Source organism: Procambarus clarkii, chromosome 48, assembly GCF_040958095.1.
Source record: "Procambarus clarkii isolate CNS0578487 chromosome 48, FALCON_Pclarkii_2.0, whole genome shotgun sequence".
In the NCBI taxonomy this organism is placed as follows: domain Eukaryota; kingdom Metazoa; phylum Arthropoda; class Malacostraca; order Decapoda; family Cambaridae; genus Procambarus; species Procambarus clarkii.
Window position 1 is genome coordinate 15,094,374 of NC_091197.1, and position 13,225 is coordinate 15,107,598.

The window sequence follows — 13,225 nt, forward strand, 5'->3', positions numbered from 1 at the left end:
CCTGAGGTAACCGTCCACATCCCCTCCACTGACAGAAGAACCCGTCTGGAAGCCTCGGGTAACCCTCCACCACCAATAGGCTACCGCTCCCTCCCTCCCCCACGCAGACTCCACACACTAACCATCAGATAAATACCACAGGAGCTACAATTAAATAATTAAACCAATTATATAAATATAATGGAGCTAGTTCTTAACAAGTGGAGCGAGTTCACACCGAGTGGAGTCGGTTTATACTAACTGGAATGGGTTTCAGTGCGAATAAAGATAGTTTATATCGAATACAATTTGTTTACAATTTGTTTATGTAAAGTGAAGGGGAATTTACTTCGACTGCAGCTGAAATATAGAGAATACAACAAGTTTACATTATGGTGCTGACTTACACAATGTGGTGCTGACTTACATAGTGTGGTGCTGACTTACACAGTGTGGTGCTGACTAACACAGTGTGGCGCTGACTTGCACAGTGTGGTGCTGACTTGCACAGCGTGGTGCTGACTTGCACAGTGTGGTGCTGACTTACACAGTGTGGTGCTGACTTACATAGTGTGGTGCTGACTTGCACAGTGTGGTGCTGACTTGCACAGCGTGGTGCTGACTTGCACAGTGTGGTGCTGACTTACACAGTGTGGTGCTGACTTACATAGTGTGGTGCTGACTTACATAGTGTGGTGCTGACTTACACAGTGTGGTACTGACTTACACAGTGTGGTGCTGACTTACGCAGTGTGGTGCTGACTTACGCAGTGTGGTGCTGACTTACGCAGTGTGGTGCTGACTTACGCAGTGTGGTGCTGACTTACATAGTGTGGTGCTGACTTACACAGTGTGGTACTGACTTACACAGTGTGGTGCTGACTTACGCAGTGTGGTGCTGACTTACGCAGTGTGGTGCTGACTTACACAGTGTGGTGCTGACTTACACAGTGTGGTGCTGACTTACACAGTGTGGTGCTGACTTACACAGTGTGGTGCTGACTTGCACAGCGTGGTGCTGACTTACACAGTGTAGTGCTGACTTACACAGTGTGGTGCTGACTTACACAGTGTGGTGCTGACTTACACAGTGTGGTGCTGACTTACACAGTGTGGTGCTGACTTACACAGTGTGGTGCTGACTTACACAGTGTGGTGCTGACTTACACAGTGTGGTGCTGACTTACACAGTGTGGTGCTGACTTACACAGTGTGGCGCTGACTTGCACAGTGTGGTGCTGACTTACACAGCGTGGTGCTGACTTACACAGTGTAGTGCTGACTTACACAGTGTGGTGCTGACTTACACAGTGTGTTTTTCTGACTTACACAGTGTGGTGCTGACTTACACAGTGTGGTGCTGACTTACACAGCGTGGTGCTGACTTACACAGCGTGGTGCTGACTTACACAGTGTGGTGCTGACTTACACAGTGTGGGTGTGACTGGACAAGGGACTGGACAAGGGACTGGACAAGGACTGGACAGTTAGCTAATTGTGTCTTTAACTGTTTAACTTTTCGAGGTCGAGAAGTAACAAGCGCAGAATGGAAGCTTAGTGCGCAGAGCTTCTAATTGGCTTTTCAATACAATTGAATTTAGGAGAATGTGCGCCGTGCGCCTTTCCTGAGCTGGTCATGATTGTTGTGGGAGCGCTGAAGGGTGGTGGGGCGGTGAGCCCGGCAGTCCTCGCCTACCACAGGCGTCGAGGGGGGGCATTCGTCCCCCCTTCCACCTCCCGTACCTGGCGTCGAGAGCAGCCATAGCGTCCACCGGGGAGTTTAGAGCGGCCAAAGCGTCCACAGGGGCGTCAGGACAGCCATTGCGTCCACAGGGGCGTTGAGGGCAGCCGTTGCTTCCACAGGGGCGTTGAGGGCAGCCGTTGCTTCCACAGTGGTGTTGAGGGCAGCCGTTGCGTCTACAGGGGCGTTGAGGGCAGCCGTTGCTTCCACAGTGGTGTTGAGGGCAACCGTTGCGTCTACAGGGGCGTTGAGGGCAGCCGTTGCGTTCACAGGGGTGTTGAGGGCAGCCGTTGCGTCCACAGAGGTGTTGAGGGCAGCCGTTGCGTTCACAGAGGCGTTGAGGGCAGCCGTTGCGTTCACAGGGGTGTTGAGGGCAGCCGTTGCGTTCACAGGGGCGTTGAGGGCAGCCGTTACGTTCACAGGGGTGTTGAGGGCAGCCGTTGCGTTCACAGAGGCGTTGAGGGCAGCCGTTGCGTTCACAGGGGTGTTGAGGGCAGCCGTTGCGTCCACAGAGGTGTTGAGGGCAGCCGTTGCGTCCACAGAGGCGTTGAGGGCAGCCGTTGCGTTCACAGAGGCGTTGAGGGCAGCCGTTGCGTTCACAGGGGTGTTGAGGGCAGCCGTTGCGTTCACAGGGGCGTTGAGGGCAGCCGTTACGTTCACAGGGGTGTTGAGGGCAGCCGTTGCGTTCACAGAGGCGTTGAGGGCAGCCGTTGCGTTCACAGGGGTGTTGAGGGCAGCCGTTGCGTTCACAGAGGCGTTGAGGGCAGCCGTTACCTCCACAGGGGCGTCAGTACAGCCGTTACCTCCACAGGGGCGCTAAGGGTGAGGGGCGGTGAACGAACGCGGGCCACCTCCACCGTTTTACTTTTTATCCCCATCTCTTCTCTTAATTAATATCTGAATTCATTAGTCGCGTATTGCGCGGTCACCGGCCTGCGCAGTAAAGCATGCGCCTCCCATATAAGACAGACGTAATAACAGCTTTACCCCCGCACTTCTTCATTAACTCGCCACAAAAAAACGAACGCACGACCCGCATTAATTACCCCCATGACCATAATAAAACGAGTATCAAAGACTTAAGAACTTGATACAAAAAAAGGCCCTGAATGGCGGTCCGTATAAATAATTTAATCTCGGTCGGTTGCTGGGCATATAATCACCGGTTGGGGGCCACCCGATAATTTTGAGACCCGGTCTTTCATATGGAAATAGGAGGACCCCTTCTATGGCCTGGCTGGGGGGACCGCTGAGGGAGGGAAGGTCCCCGTACTGTCACGGTGAGGGGGGGGGGGAGGTCCCCGTACTGTCACGGTGAGGCAGGGAAGGTCCTCGTACTGTCACGGTGAGGGAGGGAGGGAAGGTCCCCGTACTGTCACGGTGAGGGAGGGAAGGTCCCCGTACTGTCACGGTGAGGGGGGGGGGTAGGTCCCCGTACTGTCACGGTGAGGCAGGGAAGGTCCTCGTACTGTCACGGTGAGGGAGGGAGGGAAGGTCCCCGTACTGTCACGGTGAGGGAGGGAAGGTCCCCGTACTGTCACGGTGAGGGAGGGAAGGTCCCCGTACTGTCACAGTGAGGGAGGGAAGGTCCCCGTACTGTCACGGTGAGGGAGGGAAGGTTCCCGTACTGTCACGGTGAGGGAGGGAAGGTCCCCGTACTGTCACGGTGAGGGAGGGAGGGAAGGTCCCCGTACTGTCACGGTGAGGGAGGGAAGGTCCCCGTACTGTCACAGTGAGGGAGGGAAGGTCCCCGTACTGTCACGGTGAGGGAGGGAAGGTCCTCGTACTGTCACGGTGAGGGAGGGAAGGTCCCCGTACTGTCACGGTGAGGGAGGGAAGGTCCTCGTACTGTCACGGTGAGGGAGGGAAGGTCCCCGTACTGTCACGGTGAGGGAGGGAAGGTCCCCGTACTGTCACGGTGAGGGAGGGAAGGTCCCCGTACTGTCACAGTGAGGGAGGGAAGGTCCCCGTACTGTCACAGTGAGGGAGGGAAGGTCCCCGTACTGTCACGGTGAGGGAGGGAAGGTCCCCGTACTGTCACAGTGAGGGAGGGAAGGTCCCCGTACTGTCACGGTGAGGGAGGGAAGGTCCCCGTACTGTCACAGTGAGGGAGGGAAGGTCCCCGTACTGTCACGGTGAGGGAGGGAAGGTCCCCGTACTGTCACAGTGAGGGAGGGAAGGTCCCCGTACTGTCACGGTGAGGGAGGGAAGGTCCTCGTACTGTCACGGTGAGGGAGGGAAGGTCCCCGTACTGTCACGGTGAGGGAGGGAAGGTCCTCGTACTGTCACGGTGAGGGAGGGAAGGTCCCCGTACTGTCACAGTGAGGGAGGGAAGGTCCCCGTACTGTCACGGTGAGGGAGGGAAGGTTCCCGTACTGTCACGGTGAGGGAGGGAAGGTCCCCGTACTGTCACGGTGAGGGAGGGAAGGTCCCCGTACTGTCACAGTGAGGGAGGGAAGGTCCCCGTACTGTCACAGTGAGGGAGGGAAGGTCCCCGTACTGTCACGGTGAGACAGGGAAGGTCCCCGTACTGTCACGGTGAGGGAGGGAAGGTCCCCGTAGTGTCACGGTGAGGGAGGGAGGGAGGGAAGGTCCCCGTACTGTCACGGTGAGGGAGGGAAGGTCCCCGTAGTGTCACGGTGAGGCAGGGAAGTTCGCCCACTATCACCCTGTGTAAGTATTCACCTAGTTGTGCTTGCGGGGGTTGAGCTCTGGCTCTTTGGTCCCGACTCTCAACTACCAATCATCTGGTGTACAGATGCCTGAGCCTACTGGGCTCTGTCATATTTACATTTGAAACTGTGTATGTTTCAAATGTTCCCGGCCGGAATGAATTAGGAGCAGAGGTCTCGTAACACCCGCTATGAGGCAGGGCCCTAGAGTTGGACCCGACTTCTTGTAAAGTATAGCATTGTACGAAACTCATTCAGTTCCTTCATAAATAAAAGAGTCCTCTCTCAAGACGTTGTCAGTGCACCGTTTTCTATCACAGAGAAACACCACAGAGAACGTTCGTTTGTTCGCGTCAGGTCGACTGAACTAAGAGTATATAAGTACTAGAGAGAGCATCGCACTAATACTGGTAATGGCTCAAAAGGGCCACCACTTACGGGCTATTCATGCCCGTGCCACCTTTTGGGTGGCTTAATCTTCATCAATCAATCATCAATCATCACGCTATTTATGCACAATGAAATATTAACCTAGTGATGAGTTAGTCTGCTTGACCTAGTGATGAGTCTGTCTCCATGACTTGCTGAGGAGTTAGTCTGCATGACTAGGCTTCAGTGTAGCCATGATAATTCATTATACACATATAATAATAACCTCAGTGCGAACACACATGATTAACACGGAGAGAGTCAGTCTTTATCTACGGGCTCGCCATAGCCCGTGCTGCTTGGAACCTTTTGTTCCAGGCAGCGAATCTTAAACAACAACAACAGTCAGTCTTAACTCCTCGTCCAATGGAGTGAACACAATGTCAATCAAATTATTGATAACTTATCACTTTTTGTGCCTAATTTGATACTGATGATGATAATATTCAATGCAAAACCATTAAAAATAATAATTGTTTTACAATAAGTATTAATAACTGTAATTATTTTTTTCCTCAATATAGTCACAATAACTACTTTGGCAGTGTAGTGTGGACACACTAACTAGGAGACAGTGTAGGGTGGACACACTAACCAAGAGACAGTGTAGAGCGGCCACACTAACCAGGAGACAGTGTAGGGTGGACACACTAACCAGGAGACAGTGTAGAGTGGCCACACTAACCAGGAGACAGTGTAGAGTGGCCACACTAACCAGGAGACAGTGTAGAGTGGACACACTAACCAGGAGACAGTGTAGAGTGGCCACACTAACCAGGAGACAGTGTAGGGTGGACACACTAACCAGGAGACAGTGTAGAGTGGCCACACTAACCAGGAGACAGTGTAGAGTGGCCACACTAACCAGGAGACAGTGTAGAGTGGCCACACTAACCAGGAGACAGTGTAGAGTGGCCACACTAACCAGGAGACAGTGTAGAGTGGCCACACTAACCAGGAGACAGTGTAGAGTGAACACACTAACCAGGAGACAGTATAGAGTGGCCAAGGAGACAATGAGGAACTGGTTAAGCCACTCACAGGCTGACCCTTGGCCTCAGAGTAATCGTTTGGGCAGACGCCAGCTCCTTGTCTTGTCTCACATGACCTCCTCTCCACCTCTCACACTCTTCTCAAAGTTACTTTGATGCTGCCCCCTTTTGAAATGTGTTCTTATGTTCTCTTTCTAATAGACTATCTATACAATCAGCTTTCTGGTGCACTAAACGAAGCCATCAGACATATCCTCGGGCAGCGCTTGGTAACTAGGGCTTCCAATTATATCGCTCATTCTATAAGAAACTCGTATATTGTAATGCAGAAATGAAGCTCTTCTTCAAATCTAAGATATGGCCGAAAAGGCAACTATCCCGCTTTTGTGGAGTTGCGGCAGCAGGGTCAAAGTTATCGTACAGGAGAGAACAAAAGGGACGCAATAAAGAGGTCCGTGTGTCCGGTGATTACCCAGGCCGGGGAGCGCCTGCGGCCGACTGCCAAATCGTGTGTGGCGACCCCCTGGATTTTCACACAAGTCGCACTTATTACCAGTTATTAGACCTTTCAGACCAGTTGGCATGAGGTATCTGGAGCTTTGCAATTACTTTATTCACTCTCGTGTTCTTGAAGATATCCTCATAGTGCACTCAAAATTTGCCAGTGCAGGCTACTGAACATATGGCCCTGTATGACTAACCATCCTGCGAGATGGGGACTTTCAGTATCACTGCTGCCTTATTCACTCTTGTGTTGATGATATCCTCATAATGCACCCAGAGTCTGCCAGTGCAGACTACTGATCACATGCCTCTGTATGACTAACCATCTTGTGTGATGGAATTTATTTAGCAATACGTAGCTAGCTTTTTGACACACTGTACTCCCCATCAAATAGTCTAGGGTAGCTGCACAAATGCAGATGTACCTAATATATTAATAATAAAAAATAAAAGTGTCTGGACCAATGTTGGTCCCATACCAACAAAACGAATTTCTTGCATTCTATGACAACTTGGAAATTACTAGTGTTCCGGGACATTTATGGTATTCTATGCCACTTCTGGCGTTCCATAACACCTATGGGGTTCTATAACACCTCTGGCGTACCGTGACACCCCGAATTAAGGTAAATATAAAACGCCTGGATAAAGGCTTTATTTTTACGTCTTTTCCCAAGTGGATTAGCTGTTGAGCAGACTACTATTCTTGGGGTTAAGTTTGTGAGGTTAATAATTACAGTACAACACGGGCGATAAATCTAGTGCCGTAGACGGGGAGATATTGACATTTTTGTTGTATTTAAGTTTACCATAAGTATGTAATTCTGCTGCAATTACAGGAATGCAACGAATTTATTTATTAAGTCTTTGTTAATTAAAAATTCATATATATATATATGTCGTACTTAGTAGCCAGAACGCACTTCTCTGCCTACTATGCAAGGCCAGATTTGCCTAATAAGCCAAGTTTTCCAGAATCATTATATTTTCTCAAATTTTTTTCTTATGAAATGATAAAGCTACCCATTTCATTATGTATCAGGTCACTTTTTTTATTGGGGTTAAAATTAACGTAGATATATGACCGAACCTAACCAACCCTACCTAACCTAACCTAACCTATCTTTATACGTTAGGTTAGGTTAGGTAGCCGAAAATGTTAGGTTAGGTTAGGTTAGGTAGGTTAGGTAGTCGAAAAAACATTAATTCATGAAAACTTGGCTTATTAGGCAAATCGGGCCTTGCATAGTAGGCATAGAAGTGCGTTCTGGCTACTAGGTACGACATATATATATATATATATATATATATATATATATATATATATATATATATATATATATATATATATATAGTGATGGTGGTGGTAGTGATATATATATATATATATATATATATATATATATATATATATATATATATATATATATATATATATATATATATATGTCGTACCTAGTAGCCAGAACGCACTTCTCAGCCTACTATGCAAGGCCAAATTTGCCTCATAAGCCAAGTTTTCATGAATTGTTTTTCGACTACCTAACCTACCTAACCTAACCTAACCTAACTTTTTCGGCTACCTAACCAAACCTAACCTATAAAGATAGGTTAGGTTAGGTTAGGTAGGGTTGGTTAGGTCCGGTCATATATCTACGTTAATTTTAACTCCAATAAAAAAAAATTGACCTCATACATAATGAAATGGGTAGCTTTATCATTTCATAAGAAAAAAATTATAGAAAATATATTAATTCAGGAAAACTTGGCTTAATAGGCAAATTTGGCCTTGCATAGTAGGCTGAGAAGTGCGTTCTGGCTACTAGGTACGACATATATATATATATATATGTCAGAGGAGCATTTGAGCGACCACTCAAGAAATTCATGTCAGGGGAACAGCTGACAAGACTAGAGACGAAGGACCATTTTATCCCAGCTGGAGAAACACACTTCTTCATAAACTAATTAATATCTCAAAATCTTCTTTGGTTTTAAACGATTTAGAATGCAAATAAAATACTATAGAATTCACCCCAGAAATCCTGAGAATTATGTGATTACTTCCAATTCTTTTGATTAGAATTTGCTTCAAAATAAATGTTTAATATTCTATATCTATGAATAGACAACTAACATTCACTGTCTATTTCGTGTAATTCAATTAATTTATAAGTATTTAAGTCAAAAGAGACTTCATTGTTATCTCTACACGCGCATATTTGTTCAAGTCATTTTAAGTTTCGTGCATAATGTTGTTATATTTGTTTAATAAATTAACTGTCTTCCAATTAATTTTAATGAAAAAGATTAAATATTTATTAGACATATTTATGTATCCGTTAGAGCAGCAAATTACCACTTGTCTATTGGATAAATCATTTACTGGTGTGGGTTGGTGGTGTGGGTTGGTGGTGTGGGTTGGTGGTGGTGTGGGTTGGTGGTGTGGGTTGGTGGTGTGGGTTGGTGGTGTGGGTTGGTGGTGGTGTGGGTTGGTGGTGGTGTGGGTTGGTGGTGGTGTGGGTTGGTGGATTGGTCTACTGGTGGGGGTCTGGTAGTTTGGGTTGGTAGTGTAGGCTGGTAGTGTGGAATTCAAGTTTAATATTTTTGAACTGATAGACAAGTTATTTAAATATATCTCCAGTCACCGTGGTGTAGTGGTAAGACACTCGCCTGGCGTTCCGCGAGCGCTTTGTCATGGGTTCGTATCCTGGCCCGGAGAGGATTTCCTGGGCGCAAATCCTTAACTGTAGCCTCTGTTTAACTCAACAGTAAAATGTGTACTTGGTTGTAACAACGATTCTTCGCGGGGGTCGTATTCCAGGGACCTGCCCGAAACGCTACGCGTACTAGTGGCTATACAAGAATGTAACAACTCTTGTATATATCTCAAAAAATATACATATGAAAATAATAATTACAAACATAACCAGAAATAATTTGGAACTACACACAGGTTGTTTTTTTTTAATAAAATAGCACAAATATATACAATCATGTTGTATTGCATAGAGTTCACTATACACAAAGTTGTATACATAGATTCGAACCTTCCCCATTACGGCTCCTACGTATATTGTATAGTAAATATCTCTTGTATAGCAACACATCGCATTGCTCAATTATTGTATAATTTATGACATGCAATGTATTCTCATATATGGAGGTGGTCACTTGTCACAGAATAGATGATAATCTGGTAACTTGTGGAGGTTTACTATGTGTTGATGTAAACTTTTCTCCTTTCTTGTGGGGGTTTCCTGAGTGTTCAAGTTAACTATTCTGTTTACGTGTGGTTTACTTTGTACATTTGTAACACATTGCATGAAAGCTGTTGATTTTTCTTAGAAAAAAGCAGTAACTAGATATTGTAAACAGTATACAGACAATCAAGCTACAATATATTTAGAGACTTCAGAACACTCAAGAATACAACGAAGATACAGTTATTTACATTCACAGGAAAATAGGAAAACAAATTATACATCTAAGAACTAAGAATTCTGGACTAACAAATTCTGTTAGTCCAGAATTCTTAGATGAAGAGTTCAAGAATATTGATTCTATTGGTCTCAAGCTTTGTTATCCTCTGAGTTTTTTGGAAGTTTGCCGTAGCAAAGCACGTCGTACATATTATAATAATATATGCAGAGAGAAAATTCGCCCAAAGAATGTATTATGTTTTCCATATTTTTCTTGGTTTGAAAATATGGACAAGGCCTTGAAACTTTTTGATATACATGTATTGTTTAATTACGAAAATACTGTTGGAAAACTATTAGTTAAGAACAGCCCTCGTAGTGATAATTGTGTCATTTATAAAATACCTTGTAAAGACTGTAATAAGTTCTATGTTGGGCAAACATCTAAAGATTTGAAATGTAGAATTTCGCAACATAAATACTCTGTAAGACTTGGCCAATTGTCTAATGCTTTGTTTGTTCATTTGTCAGAAAATTCTCACCAAATTAATTGAGAGATGGCTTCTTCAATAACGAATTGTAAAAAACACTTTCAATAGGAACATAATTAAATCTGCTTTAATACAGATTACAAAATCATGTAACTGGAACATTTAACAGTGGTTTATATCATTTAGATTCATTTTTGATAGATCAGTTTAAAGGCGATTTGAGTAGGATCATTGATACACATTTGTCTCACTAATTCATTGTCAATATTCTCTATCTTAAGCTATTAAAATCCATATATGGGTCTATTGGCCCATAGGATGCAGCTCCTATTTATACCCACCCAATCCCAGTCATATTTTTATCATTGTACCTCACTTCACTTCACTCCTGTCTAATATATGTTCAAATCTTTGTATTTGTAACTCACCCATCTGAAGATGTATTATTAAATACAAAAGTTCTTAAGGAAATTCCTTAATATAAATATAATATATATATATATATATATATATATAATTATAATATATATATATATATATATATATATATATATATATATATATATATATATATATATATATATATATATATATATATATATATAGGGGTACCAATACTGGTTTAATTAAAGGGACCCACATCCTCGAAGAAGAAATATATATATATATATATATATATATATATATATATATATATATATATATATATATATATATATATATATATATACGGACTTGGCTAAAGGTATAACTGATAGATAGCATATGACTGATAATATGGACATTACGGCTGGCTATCTACTGTATCGTTCAAAGAGGAGAACTCTGCTCGTATATACTTATTATTATAAGCTTAGCTGGCAAGCACAGGCAGTGAAGGCTGGCAAGCACAGGCAGTGAAGGCTGGCAAGCAGAGGCAGTGAAGGCTGGCAAGCACAGGCAGTGAAGGCTGGCAAGCACAGGCAGTGAAGGCTGGCAAGCAGAGGCAGTGAAGGCTGGCAAGCACTGGCAGTGAAGGCTGGCAAGCACAGGCAGTGAAGGCTGGCAAGCACAGGCAGTGAAGGCTGGCAAGCACAGGCAGTGAAGGCTGGCAAGCACAGGCAGTGAAGGCTGGCAAGCACAGGCAGCGAGAACTTATAAGCTTAGAGACTGAAAGCTGGTAAGCACAGCCCCCGTGCAGGAGCCCGCGATGAAAGTACACATTACAGAGAAGATTAGTAAAAAATAAAAATCCCCTTTGAAAATTAGTTAACGAGGCGGCGGAACCAATTTTAATAATTAAACTTAGGAATAACAAAAGAGTATATGAAGCTAAGTTCAGCTTCACGTAACTGAAAACCAAGTTCAGCTTCACGTAACTGGAAACCAAGTTCAGCTTCACGTAACTGGAAACCAAGTTCAGCTTCACGTAACTGGAAACCAAGTTCAGCTTCACGTAACTGGAAACCAAGTTCAGCTTCACGTAACTGGAAACCAAGTTCAGCTTCACGTAACTGGAAACCAAGTTCAGCTTCACGTAACTGGAAACCAAGTTCAGCTTCACGTAACTGGAAACCAAGTTGAACTTCACGTACGCGAGACGCAGCTCTCCCACTGGCGTAAGGCACCGTGGCTGGCAAATGGGAGCTGGACGCCCCAGAGCAGCATCTGCTACATGGGGTAGGGAATTAGGGGGTAGGGAAGATTAGCGTGAGAGAGTCTGCAGGAGCAGGAGGAAGAAGAGGCTGCTGGAGATGACGGGAGAGGAGAATCAAGCCTCACGAGAAGGAGGAGGAGGAAACCTGGGAGCTTGAACAGGAGCTGAGAGACGAGGAGAAGTTCAATCTGTCGGAGCAGGGTATTGAACTTGGGGCTGAAGAAGGGCGAAGGAAGATGGGACAGAGGGAAGGGAAGAAAATAAGGACAGAGAAGGAGATAGTGGTGGAAGGGGGGATGGTCTTCCTGCGACCCTTCCCTCCCTCCCCCCCTCCCATGATAATGAACCAAAAAAGTAATTAATAGCCAGTAGCGGGAGCGACGGCCAGTGTCTCTCGCTAAGAGGGGCTGAGTGCCCGCAAGACCCCAGAGAGGGACCCACTCATAAGACCCCAGAGAGGGGGCTTATAAGACCCCAGAGAGGGGGCTTATAAGACCCCAGAGAGGGGGCTTATAAGACCCCAGAGAGGGGGCTTATAAGACCCCAGAGAGGGGGCTTATAAGACCCCAGAGAGGGGGCTTATAAGACCCCAGAGAGGGGGCTTATAAGACCCCAGAGAGAGACCTGCTCATAAGACCCCAGAGAGAGACCTGCTCATAAGACCCCAGAGAGAGACCCGCTCCTAAGACCCCAGAGAGGGACCCGCTCCTAAGACCCCAGAGAGAGACCCGCTCCTAAGACCCCAGAGAGAGAGACCCGCCCACATGACCGGGAAGGGATGAGCTAGGCCCATAACATTAGACACGATGTCACTGGACATCGCCTGAAAACGTGTATATAAGAACAAAGGGACCGGACGAATGAGGTGACCGGACCAATGTGATGACCGGGCCATGGAGATGAACAAGTGAGGATCGACGTCAAATGATATGTTGAACAACGGGACTCATTGTCTTCAAGTGCCGGATGTTGGGGGTGTGAGGGGTGTGGAGAGGATGAGTAAGGGGGGTGTGTGGTGGTGATGAGTGAGGGATATGTGGTGGTGATGAGTGAGGGGTGTGTGGTGGTGATGAGTAAGGGGGTGTGTGGTGGTGATGAGTGAGGGATATGTGGTGGTGATGAGTGAGGGGTGTGTGGTGGTGATGAGTGAGGGGTGTGTGGTGGTGATGAGTAAGGGGTGTGTGGTGGTGATGAGTAAGGGGGTGTGTGGTGGTGATGAGTGAGGGATATGTGGTGGTGATGAGTGAGGGGTGTGTGGAGGTGATGAGTGAGGGGTGTGTGGTGGTGATGAGTAAGGGGGTGTGTGGTGGTGATGAGTGAGGGGTGTGTGGTGGTGATGAGTAAGGGGGTGTGTGGTGG

At 46.1% G+C, this 13,225-nt stretch overlaps 1 protein-coding gene across 1 annotated transcript; it reads right to left on the reverse strand.

Annotated features, from left to right (window-relative positions):
• Positions 1 to 1,759: 1,759 nt before the first annotated feature.
• LOC138351092 (streptococcal hemagglutinin-like) lies at positions 1,760 to 12,686 on the reverse strand. Its single transcript, XM_069302719.1, has 3 exons — positions 12,631 to 12,686; positions 11,526 to 11,877; positions 1,760 to 2,536 (listed from the first exon to the last, which is right to left on the reverse strand). The coding sequence occupies exons 1-3, from the start codon at positions 12,684 to 12,686 to the stop codon at positions 1,760 to 1,762; spliced, it is 1,185 nt and encodes a 394-aa protein (XP_069158820.1).
• Between the last annotated feature and the right edge of the window lie 539 nt (positions 12,687 to 13,225).

Bases quoted from the DNA above. Each gene is read 5' to 3' on its own strand.
- LOC138351092 (XM_069302719.1), bottom strand. From the start codon at position 12,686: ATGTCCAGTGACATCGTGTCTAATGTTATGGGCCTAGCTCATCCCTTC. The intron at 11,878-12,630 runs GTGGGCGGGTCT...CCCATGTAGCAG, and splicing joins GCTCATCCCTTCCCGGTCAT to ATGCTGCTCTGGGGCGTCCA. The intron at 2,537-11,525 runs GTTATTCCTAAG...CCTCACCCTTAG, and splicing joins TTAGCTTCATATACTCTTTT to CGCCCCTGTGGAGGTAACGG.